The sequence below is a fragment of the Myotis daubentonii genome, chromosome 12 (genome assembly GCF_963259705.1).
Source record: "Myotis daubentonii chromosome 12, mMyoDau2.1, whole genome shotgun sequence".
Taxonomy (NCBI): domain Eukaryota; kingdom Metazoa; phylum Chordata; class Mammalia; order Chiroptera; family Vespertilionidae; genus Myotis; species Myotis daubentonii.
The window spans coordinates 34,777,674-34,796,593 of record NC_081851.1 but is presented as its reverse complement, the minus strand read 5'-3'; the positions used below and the strand labels follow the sequence as shown (position 1 = coordinate 34,796,593).

At 46.8% G+C, this 18,920-nt stretch overlaps 1 protein-coding gene across 2 annotated transcripts in view; it reads left to right on the top strand.

Annotated features, from left to right (window-relative positions):
- Window positions 1–17,582, top strand: part of LOC132213170 (semaphorin-4F) — a 29,320-nt gene extending 11,738 nt beyond the window's left edge. For both annotated transcript variants that reach the window (XM_059659334.1, XM_059659333.1), the window contains 9 exons: window positions 9,748–9,867; window positions 9,969–10,120; window positions 10,731–10,909; window positions 11,121–11,268; window positions 11,395–11,617; window positions 11,757–11,866; window positions 11,974–12,134; window positions 14,879–14,937; window positions 15,199–17,582. In XM_059659334.1, the coding sequence (XP_059515317.1) occupies window positions 9,748–9,867; window positions 9,969–10,120; window positions 10,731–10,909; window positions 11,121–11,268; window positions 11,395–11,617; window positions 11,757–11,866; window positions 11,974–12,134; window positions 14,879–14,937; window positions 15,199–15,809 (1,763 nt within the window). In that variant the 3' untranslated portion in view covers window positions 15,810–17,582. The remainder of the gene's footprint in view (window positions 1–9,747; window positions 9,868–9,968; window positions 10,121–10,730; window positions 10,910–11,120; window positions 11,269–11,394; window positions 11,618–11,756; window positions 11,867–11,973; window positions 12,135–14,878; window positions 14,938–15,198) is intronic.
- Window positions 17,583–18,920: the final 1,338 nt, after the last annotated feature.

Below are 18,920 nucleotides of genomic sequence, written 5' to 3'. Positions count from 1 at the left end.
TTTCAAGCAGTAAACTTTAAGTACATTCAATCTTCTGCTTGTAATTTCTCAGTGTTCCAGTCAGCAAGTGGATTTACATTAGCATGTGGTTCAAGGGCACAGATTTCTTAAAGGAGATCATTGCATGATAAAGGAAAATTTCAAAAAGGAGTAACATTTTCAAAAAAGTTTCAAGTTTTTTTCCAAATAATGAAGTTGTCTTTTTTTCCAGATAATGATGTTGGCTTTCATCTGATAAATGATGGAAGTGATCAGAAATCTCTTTCTAACAGTTTAGAATGACTAGCTTTAGACAGTTAACATATAACCTCCATGTCTCTTTCTGTCTCATTTCCATGTCACAGTCAATACCAATATAAATTTTTCTCTCAAGTTCTAAACTTCATAGGGTTATAATTTAAATTTTTTTCTTGATCTGAGTAGGTGCCAGTATTTAGTCGGAACTTTCAATGTTGATCCATTTTGCCCTGCTATCCTCTGATTTGCAAACAGTGAAATAGAAATAGTGCCACATTAGGTAGGAGGTAGAACCAAAATTCCTAGTTATGAGATATAAAAATGTCCTTAAATGATAATAGAGGTATTTTGAAATAAAAAGTTTTAGTAATGAAAATATTATTAACTATAATATTTATTAATATGATATAATAAAATAACATTTTAAATGATAGAACTTACAATGTACATTGTAGAAAGTTGAGAAAATGTAGAAATGTTAAAGAAGAAAGTGAAAGGTTTATTTGCAGTTCAATCATTACCAGGTAACTACTATTATTTTAGACTACTTTCTGTGTCTGTCGGTGTGTATATTTGTAATAAATTGGAATTATTATGCATATTTCATTTAGTTATATACTAAACATTTTCTTGCCATAGAAAATAATTATTCAAAACATGATTTTTAGAGATTACAAAGCATTTATTCCATTATATATATTATATATATATACACTGTATAGCACAATTTAATTATTCCTATAAAGTTATACATTCAGATTTAAAAACTATTGTTTTTATGAATAATACTGTGGAAGAAATATTTTTACCTAAATTCTTCACATAAATGTCAATAATTGCATATGAGTAAATCCAAAAAGTAGACTTGCACGGAAAAAGGGTGTAAAGATTTTTATGGTGCTCGATAGGTTTTTTCTAAATTCCTTTCCATTTAGCCCAACCAACCGTGATGAGAGGGCCTGTCTCACTGCATCCTTGTCAGTCCCAAGTGATATACGTAATAAAGCATACAAACAGTGACTTCTTCCAAAGAATAATTTGATGTATTTTTTTCCTTGCAACTCTATTAGTGAGATTGAACAACTTTTCACTTGTTTATTGGTACTTGTATTTCTTTTGGGAAAAGCCTGCAAAATCGTGTCTTCAAATATGACATTTATTTCTATTGCAGTTAGATAAAATTAACAAAACTATCTCAGTGTCTATTTGCACTGTTCAGATTTGGAAATAGTGCAAAATATTTTTACAGTAACATTCACATTAGCCTAAAACATCAGCAGTTCCTTCCAAATCTCCTTTGTAGGGTCTTTGTCTTCTGCTCATCAATGTTGGGGCTCATTAGATTTCCATGCAGGATCCTCTTCTGTTCTCATTCTGTGTGGTTATGATCTCAACCAGCCCTATGGATTCTGTTTTCACTGCCTTCTGATGCCTCCCAGACCTTATCTGGAGCTACAGACCACACATCCAGCTGCCTTCCAGACATCTCCATTTGAATGTCCCAAAGAAGTCTCAAAGTCAGCATGTCCCAAAGCTCATCATCTTCACTCACCTCCCCCAAACCTGCTCCTTCATCAGTGTCCCCTCCGCTGAGTGCTTACCCACCCAGGTACTTAAGCTAGAGATAGCAGTCATCTCTGGTCTTCCTATCACATCCTATTATAAAAAAGAGGGGGTTTTATCAGGAAGAGCAGAGGGAGGGAGCTTTGCTCTTTCTCTTTAGGAACCTGTCCTGAGTTTATATCATTTCCTTTTGGTCTCATTGTGTCTTGTGTTACTGTATCTGCCAAGGAATACTGAAAACGTTCCAGATGCCAGCCCACTTCTTAAATCCAGGTGTATCTGCCCCAAGACTAGCATTCACACACTGAAGCAGGACAGCTATATGGTCAGGTCAACAGAGGAAAAGGTAAATTCTATATCTCCAACTACCTAATTATGGCCTGATAATAGACTGTGTTTTTAAAGAAAATTATCTAGCTGCCCCAATCCTTAGATAAGGAAATGTAGACTATTAGGGTAGCAGCTATTTAACCTGTAAAGCTCTGATCATGAGAAGAAAAGGAAGTGGAGGAAGGAAAGCCAGGGTATGTTTAAAATAGTTTTTTAAAAAAATATATTTTTATTGATTTCAGAGAGGAAGGGAGAGGGAGAGAGGTATAGAAACATCAATGATGGGAGAGAATCATTGACTGGCTGCTTCCGGCACCCCCCGCCCCCCCACCCCCCACTGGGGATCGAGCCCGCAACCAGGACATGTGCCCTTGACCGGAATCAAACCTGGGACTCTTCAGTCAGCAGGCTAATGTTCTATCCATTGAGCTAAGCCAGCTAGGGCTGTTTAAAATTGTTTTAAAGCTAATCAATTATAATTCCTATTGTAAACCTTTAAAGGTGAGCATTTTGATAAGAAAGTGAAAACTTGAAACCCCAGGGGAGTGAAATATTCATTGCCATGACACTTGCCCTAGTCTATTAGTGTTGTGTTCTTACACATCTGGGAAGCCTGTGCTCACAGGCTTATATCTGGGCAGGTAGAAATGTGGATTGACTTCCACAAATAATTGTGATTCTTCATCTTTTTCAACTTTCAATCTTTTTTTTTTGTATTACCAAAATGAAAATATCTGCATTTTTTGGGTTATAAAATTAAATGATGCTAACTATAAAAACCATTCAATGAACACAAGAAGTACACAGGAGAAAATAAAAATCACTTATAATTTCATTAGTCAGAAACAAACTTCATTAACACTGTAGCGCTATAGCTCCTTCAACAATCTTTTCTATATCTGCAGACATGTATACATATCTTTAAACGTCAGGTTGAATTGTACCCAGTGTTTTGTTCTAACCAGCTTGTTCCCTAAACTCAACACTGTGGGCATCTTTCTCTTTTGCACATCTTCTTTTGCCAGTAGCAAATGTATATTTTAATGTCTACTGACTTGATCCATCCTATCCTATCTAATAATAGAGAAACATGGTAATTAACCTTAACTTTGCTACCCTTCTCATTGGCTAATCAGCGAGATATGTAAATTAACTGCCAACCAAGATAGTGCCTGACAGCCAGGCAGCTGAAACGAACAGGAGGCTTGCTTGCTCCAGTGAAGGAGGAAGCCAAGGTTCCCCGCCTGTCGCCACCCAGCTCTGAGCTTGCACTCTAAGCAACTATGTTGCAATTATAGAAGCTAAACAATCCCCAGAAACCTGCTTTCAGCCGGCTGGCCTCGGAGCTGGAGCTGAAACAGTGTTTCAATTATAGAAGCCAAACAAACCCAGATCAGCAGCCCAAGTCTCAGAGCTAGAGCTGAGCCTCAGAGCTAAAGCTGGCTCTCAGTTCCAGTGACAGCCATAGAAGGTAAATAAATCCCAGAATAAAAAAAGAAAAAAGAAAAAAAGGAGCGGTTGGGAGCTTCAGTCACCCGACAGTCTGAAAACAGCCCTTAGCCCCTCACCCAGACTGGCCAGGCACCCCAGTGGGGACCCCCACCCTGAAGGGGGTGTGACCAGCTGCAAACAGCCATCATCCCCTCATCCAGGCTGGCCAGGAACCCAAGTGGGACCCCCACCCTGAAGGGGGTGTGACCAGCTGCAAACAGCCATCATCCCCTCATCCAGGCTGGCCAGGAACCCAAGTGGGACCCCCACCCTGAAGGGGGTGTGACCAGCTGCAAACAGGCATCATCCCCTTATCCAAGCTGGCCAGGCACCCAAGCGGGACCCCCACCCTGATCTTGGACACCCTTCAGGGCAAACCAGCCGGCCCCCACCCATGCACCAGGCCTCTATCCTATATAGTAAAAGGGTAATATGCCTCCCAGCACCGGGATCAGCGGAGCCGCGAGGCCTCCTGGCACCGGGATCAGCGGAGCAGCGAGGCCTCACTGCCCGGTGTCAAGTGGAGCCGCAAGGCCTCCCAGCAGTGGGATCAGCGGAGCCTCGAGGCCTCCTGGCCCCTGGAGCAGTGTGACAGGGTGCAGCACCCAAACCCCCTGATCGCCCTGCGGCTCTGTGTGTGACAGGGGGCAGGGCCACAACCTCCCTATCCGCCCTGTTCTGTTCGTGACAGGGGAAGGTGCCCCAACCCCCTGATTGGCTCTGCTCTGTGCCCGATAGGGGGGAGCTCCCCAACCCCCTGATCGGCTCTGCTCTGTATATGACAGGGTGCGGCGCCCCAGCCCCCTCATGGGCCCTGCTCTGTGTGTGAAGGGGTAGAGCCGCAACCTCCCCATCGGCCCTGTCCTGAGTGTGACAGGGGTTAGTGCCCCGACCCCCTGATCCACCCTGCTCTGTGTGTGACGGGGCGGTGCCCCAACTCCCCTATCGGCCCTGCTCTGTGCGTGACAGGGGGGAGCTCCCCAACCCCCTGATGGGCCCTGCTCTGTGCGTGACGGGGGAGCTCCCCAACCCCCTGATTGGCCCTGCTTTGTGCGTGACAGGGGGTGGCGCCGCAACCTCCCCATCAACCCTGCCTTGAGTCTGACGGGGCAGTGCCCCAACCCCCCAATTGGCCCTACCCTGAGCATGACTGGGGGTGGCATCACAATCTCCTGATCTGCCCTGCTCTGTGCATGACAGGGGGTGGCGCCCCAACTCCCCAATCGGCCCTGCTCTGAGCCTAACCAAGGGCTGCACCTAGGGATTGGGCCTGCCCTCTGCCACCAGGAGCGGGCCTAAGCCAGCAGGTCGTTATCTCCTGAGGGGTCCCAGACTGTGAGAGGGCAGAAGTGGGGCTGAGGGACACCCCCTCACCAGTGCACAAATTTTTGTGCACCAGGCCTCTAGTCTAATAATAGAGAAACATGGTAATTAACCATAACTTCGCTACCCTTCCCATGGCTAATCAGCAAGATATGCAAATTAACTTCCAACCAAGATGGTGGCCGGCAACCAGGCAGCTGAAGCGAACAGGAGGCTTGCTTGCTCCAGTGAAGGAGGAAGCCAGGGTTCTCCGCCTGTTGATGCCGGCCTCTGAGCTGCAGTCTAAGAAACAATGTTGCAATTATAGAAGGTAAATAAACCCCAGAAATCTGCTTTTAGCCGTCAGAGTTGGAGCGAGCAGGACTGCAACAGTGTTACAATTATAGAAACCAAACAAACCCAGATACCTGCTTTCAGCAGCCGAGGTCTCAGAGCTGGAGCAGAGCCTCTGAGCTAAAGCCAGCTCTCAGCTCCAGTGAGAGCCATAGAAGGTAAATAAATCCCAGAATTAAAAAAAAGAAAAAAAAAGGAGAGGTTGGGAGCTTCATTCACCTGCCAGCCTGAAAATGGCCCTCAGCCCCTCACCCAGACTGGCCAGGCACCCCAGTGGGGACCCCCACCCTGAAGGGGGTGTGACCAGCTGCAAACAGCCGTCATCCCCTCATCCAAGCTGGCCAGGAACCCAAGCAGGACCCCCCCACCCTGATATGGGACATCCTGCAGGGCAAACCAGCCGGCCCCCACCCGTGCACCAGGCCTCTATCCTATATAGTAACAGGGTAATATGCAAACTGGCCCTAACAGCAGAAGGACTGGGAATGACTGGTCACTATGACACACACTGACCACCAGGGGGCAGGCGCTCAATGCAGGAGCTGCCCCCTGGTGGTCAGGGCGCTCTCACATGGGAGGAGCTCTGTTCAGCCACAAGCCAGGCTGATGGCTGCCAGTACAGCAGTGGTGGTGAGAGCCTCTCCTACCTCCTCAGCAGCGCTAAGGATGTCCGACTGCAGCTTAGGGTCTGCTCCCTGCTGGCATGTGGGCATCCCCCGAGGGCTGCTGGGCTGCCAGAGGGATGTCTGATTGCCATCTTAGTCCCAATCCCCCGGGGAGCGGGCCTAAGCCAGCAGGTGGTCATCCCCTGAGGTGTCCCAGACTGCGAGAGGGCACAGGCCAGGCTGAGGGACCCCTCCCCTCCCACCTGAGTGCACAAATTTTTGTGCACTGGGCCTCTAGTTCAGTAATAATCCACCAAAAACTGCACATTCAGGAATAATTTATTATATGGACAGTACAACAAAATACTTGGAAGTGAGACTGTCCCGGAGAATCTAGGACATGGGGTGATCCTGTGTCCTCTAGATTCTTGCCCTCATTAACTGATGGTTGCTGTTGTTTCTCTGTGTTTGTAAGACGGTTGCAAGCTCCTTGGTACACCTGAAACCCTGTTATTTCCTCCCAAAGTGTCTGATCCCTTTTGTAGTCCCTTAGTGTCAGCGATCCTCTGCTATTCCATCCTGAGTGTGCTCCTCAGCAATCTAGGATCCAGAGTTGTTGAGTACCCTTGATGATCTCTTAGAAAGTTTGGGACACGTTACCTCTATCTATCATTGGGTCCTTGCATGGTTAACAGAGATGCTTTACTGTTTGCAGAATACTCATGATTGTTTACACACACATGTACCCCAAACCATGCTGCCAACATATTTATAACTGTCTCCACAATATCTCCCTCCATTCTCAGGTTATCCATGACACAACTTCTACCAGACCTTGTTTTAGAGTGTTTTATTTACAACACTTTTAAGGAAATTTTCATTCCAACTTTGGCTTCTTTATCAGCTTTTATTTCCCCTTGGAAATACAGAGGACTGGCTTATTTGCTGCTCCATTTGGTGCCAGGACTTGTGCCCCAAACCTGGTTTCTCCCTCCTGAAACCACTGCAAGGAAATAAATCCATTTTATAATCCTCCCACCTCAGACAACAATTGAAGCACATGGCCCCATGAGAGCTATCCCCAACAAGTATTGAATGCCAGCCTTGGGCCAGGCCCTATCTGGGCTCTGTGTTTATCTCATTTAAGCCTCAGCACTGCTCTGAGGAACCTGAGGCTTAGGAAGGTTAATTTGCCCAAGATCATACTACCAGTAAGTATTCAGGGTTCAAATCCCAAACTCCCTAGCTCCAACATGCTTGGATTCTTATCACAAACACAAATCACAAGAGAGAGTACAGTGGGGTCTTGACTTATGAGTTTAATTCGTTCTGCGACCGAGCTCGTTAAGGAGCTCATTAAGGAGCTTGTTAACTCAAATTACTCTGTCAACTCAATGCAAAAAATCAGGCGAGAGACAGCTGGTATCTCAAAAAACTCGTTAGTCGGGACACTCATAAGTCAAGGCCCCACTATATAGTCTCCCCTCCTCTTCCCTCCCCTCCACTGTTGCCCTCTGAGGGCTCCTTACTCTGTTTTGCTCTATATAACGTTTTTAAAATAGTGGTGATCTTTCTGGTGCCTGAGGAATGCAGCTTTGCTCTGTCATGACTGTTTTCCCTGTAGTGGCTCTACTCTACAGCTACTCTAAGTGGGTGAGCCCTATGGCTCCTGCTGGGGTTTCTGTGCACCGGCTTCTGACACACCAGCCTCTCTTGCTTCAACATCCTCTCTGACTTGATCTTCTGAGTTGCCTTCAGTAGCTTCTCCCCTAAGCAGTTGTCGGCAAACTGTGGCTTGCGAGCCACATGCGACTCTTTGCCCCTTGAGTGTGGCTCTTCTGCGCATGGGCCACGAAGTTTCAATCATGCTATACGTGCACGCCTGCATGTGGTATTTTGTGGAAGAGCCACACTCAAGGGGCCAAAGAGACGCATGTGGCTCGTGAGCCGCAGTTTGCCGACCACTGCCTTAGAGGGTGGTGTCCTAGGGCTCTCTTCTCTCTTTTCCTGTCTATGACGTTTACGTCATGAGTTAAGCATGAGTCCCAATTAGCCTGACGTGGCCCTGCTGCCTGACTCTTTCTGTTTAATTGCCTTCCAATATCTCTGACCAGATGTCCTGAAGGTTCTTCAACATTAGCATGTCCAACAACAGCTCACTTCGTCTCCAGCCACCTCTTTTATGGGCCTTCTGTCATTTCCTGGTTCATAATATCACCATGTACTGTCACCCATCTTCTAAACAGGAAACCTTAGAGATACACTTTATTCCATTCTTTCACACCTCATACTCCATTGATTTTCAAACCTTGTTAATGGACTCTACCTCAGAAGAATCTCCCAAGTCCAGTCCCTTTATTCCTTCTGCCCCTACCTTAATTCAGGCACTCCACTCTTGCCTGCATTGTGTGAATGGCCTGTTAAGTAGCATTATCTTCTTAAAAACCGAAACTGATTATGTCACCTGTCTTCAAGAAAATCTCTGCAGTTTTGGTGTTACCTGTAAGATCAAGCCCATGTTCCTGGTTTTGGCAGAGCAGAGTCATCATAATTGGGTGCCCATCTCTGCACCTCCAACTGCACCTCTGCTCGCTTGCCTGTCAGCTCCTGTATCCCATCGGCACTTCAGCCTGGGGAGTAGCCCACATCCCTAGACATGGCATCCTCCTTCCCACATGTTTATGGTCCACCCTGAAGCCCTTCTACCTGGCAAATGCTCATTCTTCAGACCTGGCTCAAATGTCACCTCTGAGATGCTGCTACTCAGTCAGATGTGGCTGGGCTGTCCTCTGTGCTCCTGCACACATCTGGGCATCCCCACCTCTTGGTATCCATTTGATTAAACACTCAGATGAGGGTTCCTGGGGGCATTGATGTGCTTAACACCTGGCACAGTGCCTTGTATGTAGTAAGTGATAAAGTAATGCCACTCTGTTCTCCCCAGAACTGCTGTCCCCTGTGATACACAAAACTCTGAGGAGGAAGGATTGTGAGCATTTACTCCCCCAAATCATGTTCCTTGGCTCATGTCTGAGACCTTGGCAGTGGTACTCCGAGTGGCTATAATGCTCTCACATTCAGCCCAGAGCTGCACCACTCCCTTCTCTCCCAGGAATCTTCATCTTGATCAACTCCCCAAATGATGCTAGTATTCCCTAAAGTCATGACTAGTTCCAGAGCAGTGTACACCCACTAATGTTCAGAAAGAATCCTAGTTCCTTCAGACATTTACCACAGGGGGAGAACTTAAGTAAGACTGGGACTTGCTGCAAAGCAAACCTCCTTCCTGGAGAGTAGCAGTATAATTAGCATATTACAGGGTAGAGAAATCCCTAAAACAAAGACAACACAACCAAACAGCCTGATTTCCACAAGGGTAGCTTTCTTCTTTATAAATGGGTTTCAGAGAGAGGAAGGGAGAGAGGGAGAGAGAGCTAGAAGCATCAATGATGAGAGAGAAACACTGATTGGCTGCCTCCTGTATGTGCCCTATTGGGGGATCAAGCCCACAAGCCAGGCAAGTGCCCTCCTCAGGAATTGAACTGTGACCTCCTGGTTCATGGGTCGATGCTCACGCATTGAGCCACACTGTTCCGGATACTAGGGCAGCTTTCATTCTCCCTTCATATACATTAACATTCTGGCACTTTCCTTTAAACACTGGTTCCCAACTCTGCCCTGGAGCATTTTATATCCAGGATGATTTTAAATGATGGAATCCTTTCCGGTGCTTAGCAGTTTCCTGTACTTAATGGGCACTCAGCCCCTGAGAGTTCCTGCCTCTGCTTTCTCCCTGCTCTGCCTGTGGCCCCTTTTGCATCCTTCAGCAGGTCTCACAGCTCATCTCCTCCCTGTCTCCCTGCAGGGGGTGCTCTCTATGCTGCCACTGTGAGAAACTACCTGGGAACGGAGCCGATTATCTCCCGGGCTGTGGGCCGTGCTGAGGATTGGATTCGGACAGAGACCTTGCCATCCTGGCTTAACGGTGGGGAGAGGAAGAGGGTTACTGTGGGGACAGAGAGGGTGGGTGGAGGCTGGGTGGCCCCTCACTGAGTCTGTGGGATCTGAGGCCACAGGTCTCCCCAGCTCCAGCCTTTGTCGCAGCCGTGGCCTTGAGGCCAGCTGAGTGGGGAGATGAAGACGGAGACAAGGAAATCTACTTCTTCTTTACGGAGACTTCTCGAGCCTTTGACTCATACGAGCGCCTTAAAGTTCCTCGGGTGGCCCGTGTGTGTGCGGTGAGACTCTGTTCCCAGCTGTCTGTTTGTTGTCTCTTGCTCTGCCTGGCATCTGTCTTTTCTTCTCTGGGTCTTGGTCTTTACATTTCTCCTCTGTCTCCATTTTCCCTGTCTTGACTTAATTTCTGGGAGCTTAAAGAGTATGGGGAAAGGGCTCTAGCCCCTTTAACTCCATAACTACCCTTGTGACACAGTGTCCCTAGTTGGTGTGGAGGTTAAAGTTGGGAATTGTTGACAGGCCTGGGCTCCAAACCCTGCTCCACCACTTCCTGCCTCTGTGACTTGGGGCAGGTTCTTTAGCATCCTTATAGATGAGGATATTGATGATGCCTAGCTATAAGGGTTGTTTTGAGACCTAACTGAGATAAGGTATGTAAAGCACTTAGTATAGTACTTTGTAAGTGCAACAATGAACTTAGTCCCCATCATTGTGACCCTGTCTACCCCTGTATCATTCCCTACTGCTAACTCTGTCTGTATCTCTACATTGCATTTTTATGCGTCTTGTCTTTTCATCTGTCCTTGTCTGGGGGAAACTTGTATTGGTCTCCACATTCTCCCTACAATGTTTGTCTTCTAAAGAGAAATGCCCATGCTCTTTTCACCCCAGGGGGACCTTGGGGGCCGGAAGACCCTCCAGCAGAGGTGGACGACCTTTCTGAAGGCTGACCTGCTGTGTCCAGGGCCTGAAGATGGCCGGGCCTCTAGTGTCCTGCAGGACATGGCTATTCTTCGACCTGAGACTGGAGTGGGGGCCCCCATCTTTTATGGCATCTTTTCCTCCCAGTGGTGAGGGGGTCCTGGTGTGGAGGAGAATTACAGGGTGGGAGATAACGTGGGGCTGGCACCTTTCAGTGCTGTCTCTTCCAGAGGGGGTGGCTTCTCCCAGGAGCCAGCTACATTGCTCCTATGCATTTCTTACGGATTATCTCATTTGACAGGGGGTGAGTTGTCAACTAGTGTTCTTCAGATATCTGGCTCCAACCTGTGTCTCTTCCAGGGAGGGTGCTGCCATCTCGGCTGTCTGTGCCTTCCGACCACAAGACATTCGGACAGTGCTGAATGGTCCCTTCAGAGAGTTGAAACATGACTGCAACAGGGGACTGCCTGTCATGGACAATGATGTACCCCAGCCCAGACCTGGAGAGGTAAGGGGTCTGGGGCAGCTCTTCACCCCATGCCAGAATCGCCTCATCAGAGCAAGAGCCCAAGTAAGCATCGTGGATACTTCAGGCCCCTGGTAAACGTTGTCACCTATCCTGTGTTTCCCCTAGTGCATCGCTAATAACATGAAACTCCAGCAGTTTGGCTCCTCACTCTCCCTGCCTGACCGTGTGCTCACCTTCATCCGGGATCACCCCCTCATGGACAGGCCAGTGCTTCCAGCTGATGGACACTCCCTGCTGGTCACTACAGATACAGTCTATCTCAGAGTTGTGGCCCACAGGGTGGCCAGCCTATCAGGGAAAGAGTATGATGTGCTCTACCTGGGGACAGGTATGTTTAGGAGCCAAGTACATTGCCCATTCTGTGCACACATGCGTTTGTCAAAGAGAGGGTTGTATATTTAGAAGTATCAGAGTCCCAGGCACAGGTACAGTGTGTCATTGTGTCGTGCCCTCTGCCTGCTTCCTAGAGGATGGACACCTCCACAGAGCTGTGCGGATTGGAGCCAAGCTCAGCGTCCTTGAGGATCTGGCCTTATTCCCAGAGCCACAGCCAGTTGAGAATATGAAATTGTATCAAGTGAGTCATAGATTTTGGGGAGTCTGGTGGGGAGACATCTGAGCTAGCTTGTGACCCTGAAGTCTGGGAGATGCAGCATAGTTCTCTTTTTTACTCACTTTCTCTAGAACTGGCTACTGGTTGGCTCCCGTACTGAGGTAACACAAGTGAACACAACCAACTGTGGACGTCTCCAAAGCTGCTCAGAGTGCATCCTGGCCCAAGACCCTGTCTGTGCCTGGAGCTTCCGGCTAGATGCGTGTGTGGCCCATGCTGACGAGCATGGAGGGTGAGTGTGGCTGCCCTGGCCTCTTGCCTGCTGTCACAGAGCTCTGACCTCTCCATATATCTGCCTGTTTCTGATCTGTTCATGCTGCCATGTGTTTCTTTTAGTGTCACTGTGTTTGTCAGTCCCTACTTTCTCATCTGTTTGTCCATCATGCAGCCTTATCCATGTTCCTGCCACTTTGCTGGCCCTGCCCCGGACCATGTGACTGACTTTCATGCTGCCATACACTGCTCAGTTTCCATGTTATAAGAGCTCCTAGAAGTGTTTCCACAGTTGGCCACTCCCTCCTTCCTACCTTGAAATACTCTTTCCTGTTGCCTTCTAGGACTCTGCATTCTCCCAGTTTTCCTCCGTGTCTCACCAGCCGTCTCCTTTTACTCATTCCTTTCCATCCATTTTCTGAATTTTGATATTTCTCATGGTTCAGTCCTTCTTTTTACACGTCTTCGCACTCTCTCGGTGATATTATTCCCATTATTTTCAACACCAACTGAGTGTTGTTGACAACTACAGATGTATCTGTAGTTGAGCTACACAATTCCTTATCCAACGGCCTACTTGGATGCTTTATTAACTGCTCAAATTTAGCAGGTCTTAGCATGCACTGTTGTTTTCTCGTTCTTTCACATGGTTCTCTGAAGGGACCTCTGTGAATCCAGTTGCTCAAGCTGGAAATTTCCCACACTATATTGCAGTTGGTACTGACTCTAGTTCCATCTGTTATATCCTCTGTCCACAGCAACTTCTCTTTTTCTCTACTGCTATCACCCTTGTCCTAGCCATCATCATTTATTAATTGGATTACTCCAATAACCTCCAAATTGGTCTTGTTTTGTCCATTTGGGGATCCCATCATCCATTTTCCACTCAGCAGTTAACTTAAAATCATGTGCCACATTGAAACATATCCCTAACATTATATTCATCTACAATATTTCATTATATATCTGTATCAGATAAGAACTCTCTTAAAAGCATTTTATTATAGGAAATTTTAAACATTCAAAAACTAGATAGTATAATGAATTTCCATGTATCTATCATTCAGTTTCAACAACCATCAACTGACCCGTCTTACTTGATCACTATCTTCACTCACTCCCAATTATTTTAAAGCAAATCTTAGACATCATACCACTTCATCCAAAAATCTTTCTGTGTGTATCTGTATCTCTAACACAGAAAGGCTTTAGAAAATGTAACCATATTATCATTATCATACTGCAAACTCACTTTCTTAATGTCATCAATTATCTAATCAATGTCTGATTTTCCCAATTGCATATACTTAAAGATAGTTTGCTTAAGTCAGGATCCAAATAATGTCCATCAGTTGTAATTGGTTGATGTGTTTCTTAAGTCTCTTAATGTTTAGTTGAGATTCCTTTCAAATGAGTAATTTTTAATTGATTGCTTGGAAGGTATTTTTTCAGACTGACTTCATAAATTCCTATTTTGAAGCCCAGTTAATTTACTGTATATTTGTGCATATTACTAAATCCCAATCTTACAAATACTTTAGAAGTAAAAGTACTTGTTTTTGGGAATTGATTTTGTTTAAGAACTTTGATCTGGTATTTTAATTTCTCTTGGGAGAACTTTGACACAACTCAGATGAAAACAAGTACTTTATTCTTTCCTTTATTGTTTTAATATTCATTAAAATAAGAATTTAATTGGTGTTGGATAGCCTGTGTACTGGAGCCTTGGGGTCCCCTCCACATATATATCTATGTGTGTGTAGGAGGTGGGTGTGCATACATGCCAGTATACTTCTTAGTAATGTGAGAAATGACCAAGCTGGTACTTCTGTGCACTCTACCCTTCATACCTCAATTCATATAAGGGAGAAAACATAGACCATGAAGTTCCTGTGGCTATTGCCACACCTATGGCCTTCCCATGTTCCCCACTGTCAGCTAGACTAAGCAAACTTGGTTTTACCCAGAGACTTTAACATATTCATACTAGTCTCAGAGCTTATTTCAGGGGCTCCAATTCATGTTGAAGGAATTCACACTCAAAGGGAATCTACTTTTGGTTGAAGCTTTGTGTGTTCCACCTGGTCTTCACTGACAGCCCACTAGAGGTCTCCCAGCCTCCCTCCCTCCCTCTGGTAGTGGTGCCAGGAAGTTCAGAGTGAGCAGCCTGTCTTGCTGTCCTTCTGTCAGACACAGTCCATTGAAATCCTGAAAATACCAAGATTGTATGATTTGAAACAGATCTGTTAGAGGCCAATAGGTACCAAGAGTTGTTGAAGAAACAGTTCATATATAGAGATGAGCAGCATTCTGAAACAAAGTCATCTCACTGACTGACCCTCACAGAATTTTGATTAACTTTTATAGAGAAGTCCTCCCTTTCTTTTAAAAGAAAAAAAACACCCCAGACCACCGTGTAGTTTTAATATTTTTTTCCAGATAAATCTTATGGTGTGGACAGTCAGCCATATTTCTTGGAAGTTTCCAATGTTTTTTTTTTAAAGCACACCACCAAACATCCTTCCAACAGACCTAGTGCAGATTTAATTTTCTATGGTCTGCTAGAACGTATGTAGAATTTGACATGTTAATCGTCATGAGGCGTATTGGGGGAAATTTTAATGATGAGAATGTTGACTGATAATTCCAGGAGTGATTAATGAGATGATGGGAGATATAATGAGTGAGTGAATATTCTGTGGTACTGAGGAGTATAAAAGGGAATATTGACACTGGGTTTATGAGACATTCTCTTCTTTGTAGGCTGGTCCAAGACATAGAGTCAGCGGATGTCTCTTCTTTGTGTCCTAAAGAGCCTGGAGGTCTGTCTGGCTTAGGGAAATGTGGGTGGAATTGGGTGGAAAGAGTCTAGAAAGTTGTCCATTTTAGACCCACTTTGAAAGTTGGATCCTGGAAGATATGGTAGCCAGTGACCTGGGCCTTACCCTTTTTGGGAATCTCCTTTAACTTTGCCCCCATGGTTCTTTCTCAAATCTGATCTCTCTCTTTGTTTCTCTTCATCAGCCCTCCACCCCCCGGCCTATAGCCTCACTATCATTTATGCCTTTGCTGTTTCTCTGCAGAACACCCAGTAGTGTTTGAAGTTCCCGTGGCTACAGCTGCGCATGTGGTCTTGCCATGTTCCCCAAGCTCAGCCTGGGCATCCTGTGTGTGGCACCAGCCCAGTGGAGTGACTGCTTTTACCCCCCGGAGGGATGGGCTAGAAGTGGTGGTAACCCCAGGGGCCATGGGTGCTTATGCTTGTGAATGTCAGGAGGGTGGGGCAGCCCGCGTGGTAGCGGCTTATAGCTTGGTATGGGGCAGCCATCAGGGCCCCTCAAGCCGGGCCCACACTGTGGGGGCTGGACTGGCTGGCTTCTTTCTGGGGGTTCTTGCAGCATCCCTGACTCTCCTTCTGATTGGTAGACGTCAGCAGCGACGGCGACAGAGGGAACTTCTCGCTAGAGACAAGGTGGGCTTGGACCTGGGGGCGCCGCCATCTGGGACCACAAGCTACAGCCAGGATCCTCCCTCTCCCTCTCCTGAAGATGAGCGGCTGCCCCTGGCTCTAGGCAAGAGGGGCAGTGGCTTTGGTGGCTTCCCTTCACCTTTTCTGCTTGATCCTTGCCCGAGCCCAGCCCATATTCGGTTAACTGGGGCTCCTCTGGCCACATGTGATGAAACATCCATCTAGGGCTGGGTGAGTGACCACTAGTGCATGACTGGCCACTGGAGTGGTGTGACCATTGAGATGTTGGGGTCACTGGAATGGAGTGACCATTGAGATATTGGGGTCACTGGCCCTGGAAAACCATCATGGCCTCTGAGTTCTCTTTGTCCTTTGAGTGATCACTTGACTTCAGTGTCAGCCCTCTCTGGTCCTAGATGGGTTCCAGGCCAGGCCTTTGTCTGTGTCCTGATTCCTGATTCCTATGAGAGATCAGAACTTCTCTCTGCAGTGAATCAGGGCTTTTCCCACCCCTGCTCTCTGAACCCCGGTGACCCCTTCAGTCCTGGCCCATTATTTTGGGCCCATAAATTTGGGGAGGGACATAGGACATAGCTATGACTTTGCCTTCTGGTTGGACCCTGGCCAGAAGGAGGAGCTATGGAGGTGCTTGGAAGCTAATGTGCACTGAGTCCTTGGAGTGGTTTTGCTGACTCTTCCAGTTAGTCTGATTCTGTGGAGAGTGCATGACCCCTCTCCACCCCACTTTTCCTTCTTCCATGAAAGAGCATGTGTATATATGAGTGTTCATAGGATACTTGCCAAATGTGCATGAATGACGGGGCCGTTGCTCAGGTGTATTCATCGGGTAAGGAGGGGGAAGGTTGGGTGGGGGGGTTGACTGCAGAACTTTAGACCCTATAGCCAGTGAAGGAATGGCTTTCTAAAAGGAAAGAAACAACTGCCCTCACTCCCCCAATCACTTCTCACAACCCTTCTCTTGAGTTGAGAAACACTCCCAAAGAGGCCTTCTGGGTGGGAAGGGTAGCAGGACAGGTGACCCCATATTTCAGTTTGTTTTTGCCTCCTGGCTGCCACCACTGCCATGCACAGCTGCTCTCTTTCTCTGGCTGGAGTGCAGGCTGGACCCCTTTTCTTTTTGGCTCCCATTAAAAATAAATTTCACAGCATTCTAAATATTAGGGAACAACAAAAGTGGAACAGTCAGGAAATATAAGCAGTGTAAAGATAAGTTTGTATCAGTGACTTTACTCAGGTTGACACCCTTGCCCTAAAGCAGTTAGTTCTCCAGTGGGGCTCCATGGACTCCCTGAAATCATATGCAAAATATTGTCTGTATATGTGTGTCTGTGTTTTTCTCGGGGCGGGGGTGGGGGGATGTTTTATGGCTTTCATCAGATTCTCAAGGCCTTAACACAGTTAAAGGACCACTGCCCCCAAGTCATGACACTGTTGGCCAAGCTGAGATGGTGCCACTCAGCAGCAGCTCTCTGCCTCAGCCCACCTGCTCTGCGGCCAGCCCCTGGACTTGCAGCTCCTGGAGGGCGTCTCATTTCTCCAGACCCTGGAAGCTGGGCTCTGTGCATATTTGAAGACACTATCAACTCTCACTAAACTTAAAGACTTCTTCCTGCTTCACAGCTCACAGATGCTTTAGGCTTCTCCTGCTTGGTCTTGGCCTGTAACTGTTCCTCATTCATCCCTGATGAGGGAACCCTGCCCCAACCCCCCAGAGCTCCAGTGAATGATCCAGCCCTTCCCAGTTGAAGTTTTCAGCTCTACTTTCCTTGGCAGCAGCTGTGAATTATCCAAAAGAGTCCCCTTGGGTTTGGACTTGTCAGTGGCTATGCCCTAATAAGTGTATGATCTTCAGCAAGTAATCTAACCTAGGAACATTGGTTTACTCATCTGTAAAGTGGGGATAATAATATCTACCTCAAGGTTGCTACAAGGATTAAATGAGAACATGTAAACAATAAAGCACTATCTATACCAGTAGAGGTGGTTGTATAAAAATTGAACTGTTCCGCCATAATCATATAGCTTAACCAAATGGTAACCATGACACATGTATCACTTTAAGCCCCATTTGGTGCAAGGAGGGTCATTGCCGCACACAGATGTCATCTCTGGCCAGATAGCAGCCAGTGTATAAAGCCCGTGGGAGACAGGGCCTGTGGTTTATTGTAATCCTCAGATGTCTGACCCTAGTGACCTTATTAGTCCTTCTCTGTGGGAATGGAGGAAGCTGTGTGTTCTTGGGTTTGTCCTCATTTTACTCTCTCAAGGTTATGCATTAATTCAATTTGAGGGAGGAAAGAAGATGGGGAGATGTTAGAGGGGCCTGGGGTCTCTGAGGAGGGGAGGAGAAGAGTTTTCCAAGGGGGGGAGGGAGGAATTCAAGCATGTCAAATTTGTGGCCGGCGGGCTGCACGTGGCCTGTTGGCTGAGAGTTTGACATGTTTGGATTAGATCATGGTGGATTTGAATATTTGGTTCTTGAACAATGGCTCTGGTTTGAGGAAAACGGGATGAGGAATGTAGGAAAAATGAGGAATGATGGGAATAGACATGAAGTGAGGAAAATCACCTCTTAGTTGGAAAGTTCAAGGCCCAAGAGTGAGTGAGAGCTCAGGAATGTGAAGCCAGCCCCTAGAGAAATCGTGTGAGCAATAGCATTATCTTTGGGATGTGGGAAGGGAAGAGAGCTGAAGGAGGGTGCAGGAGTCCTACAGGGACAATTGTGAGGATTCTGGCAGCCAGAGACCTGGCTAGCTTCACATGGTAAAGAAGGGTGAAGACGGGACTTGTGCCTCACTTCCTGGCCCTCCCTCTTAAATACCCCTCTGTTTTTGGCTCTGGTCCCTGATCCCTAAACTGATACCCTCAGCGTGTCACTCCTATCATTGTCTGCTGCTACCCACTGAAAATAGAGTCAGAAAGAGATGCTTATTATTGGCTCGTATGAGCCAAGGGAGCTCTAGCACAGCACTGGTCTAACCCAACAGGAGGCAAACTCACATCTTTTCCCTGGAGACCCCCAGTCCCTCCCTTTCCCCAGCAGCCCAAACTTCACTGGTGGCCTCAGTGATGGCGGGAAATGTCCTTTTGGTATCTGCTGGGTCCTGACTGTCCGGGCTACTCTGCTTCTGTCAGAGGGGTGCAGTCATGGCTGCAACCAACCATACACAGGTCCTGCCTGTCTCAAGGGTGTAGTGATAAGACTTGCCTTTTTTGGTTGTAGCAGAGGTAAAGTTGGAATTTTGAAAGATTATTTTTATCAACTAGAGGAAAAACTAGCAATAAAAGTACAAGAAATCTTTCTGCAGTTTTTAA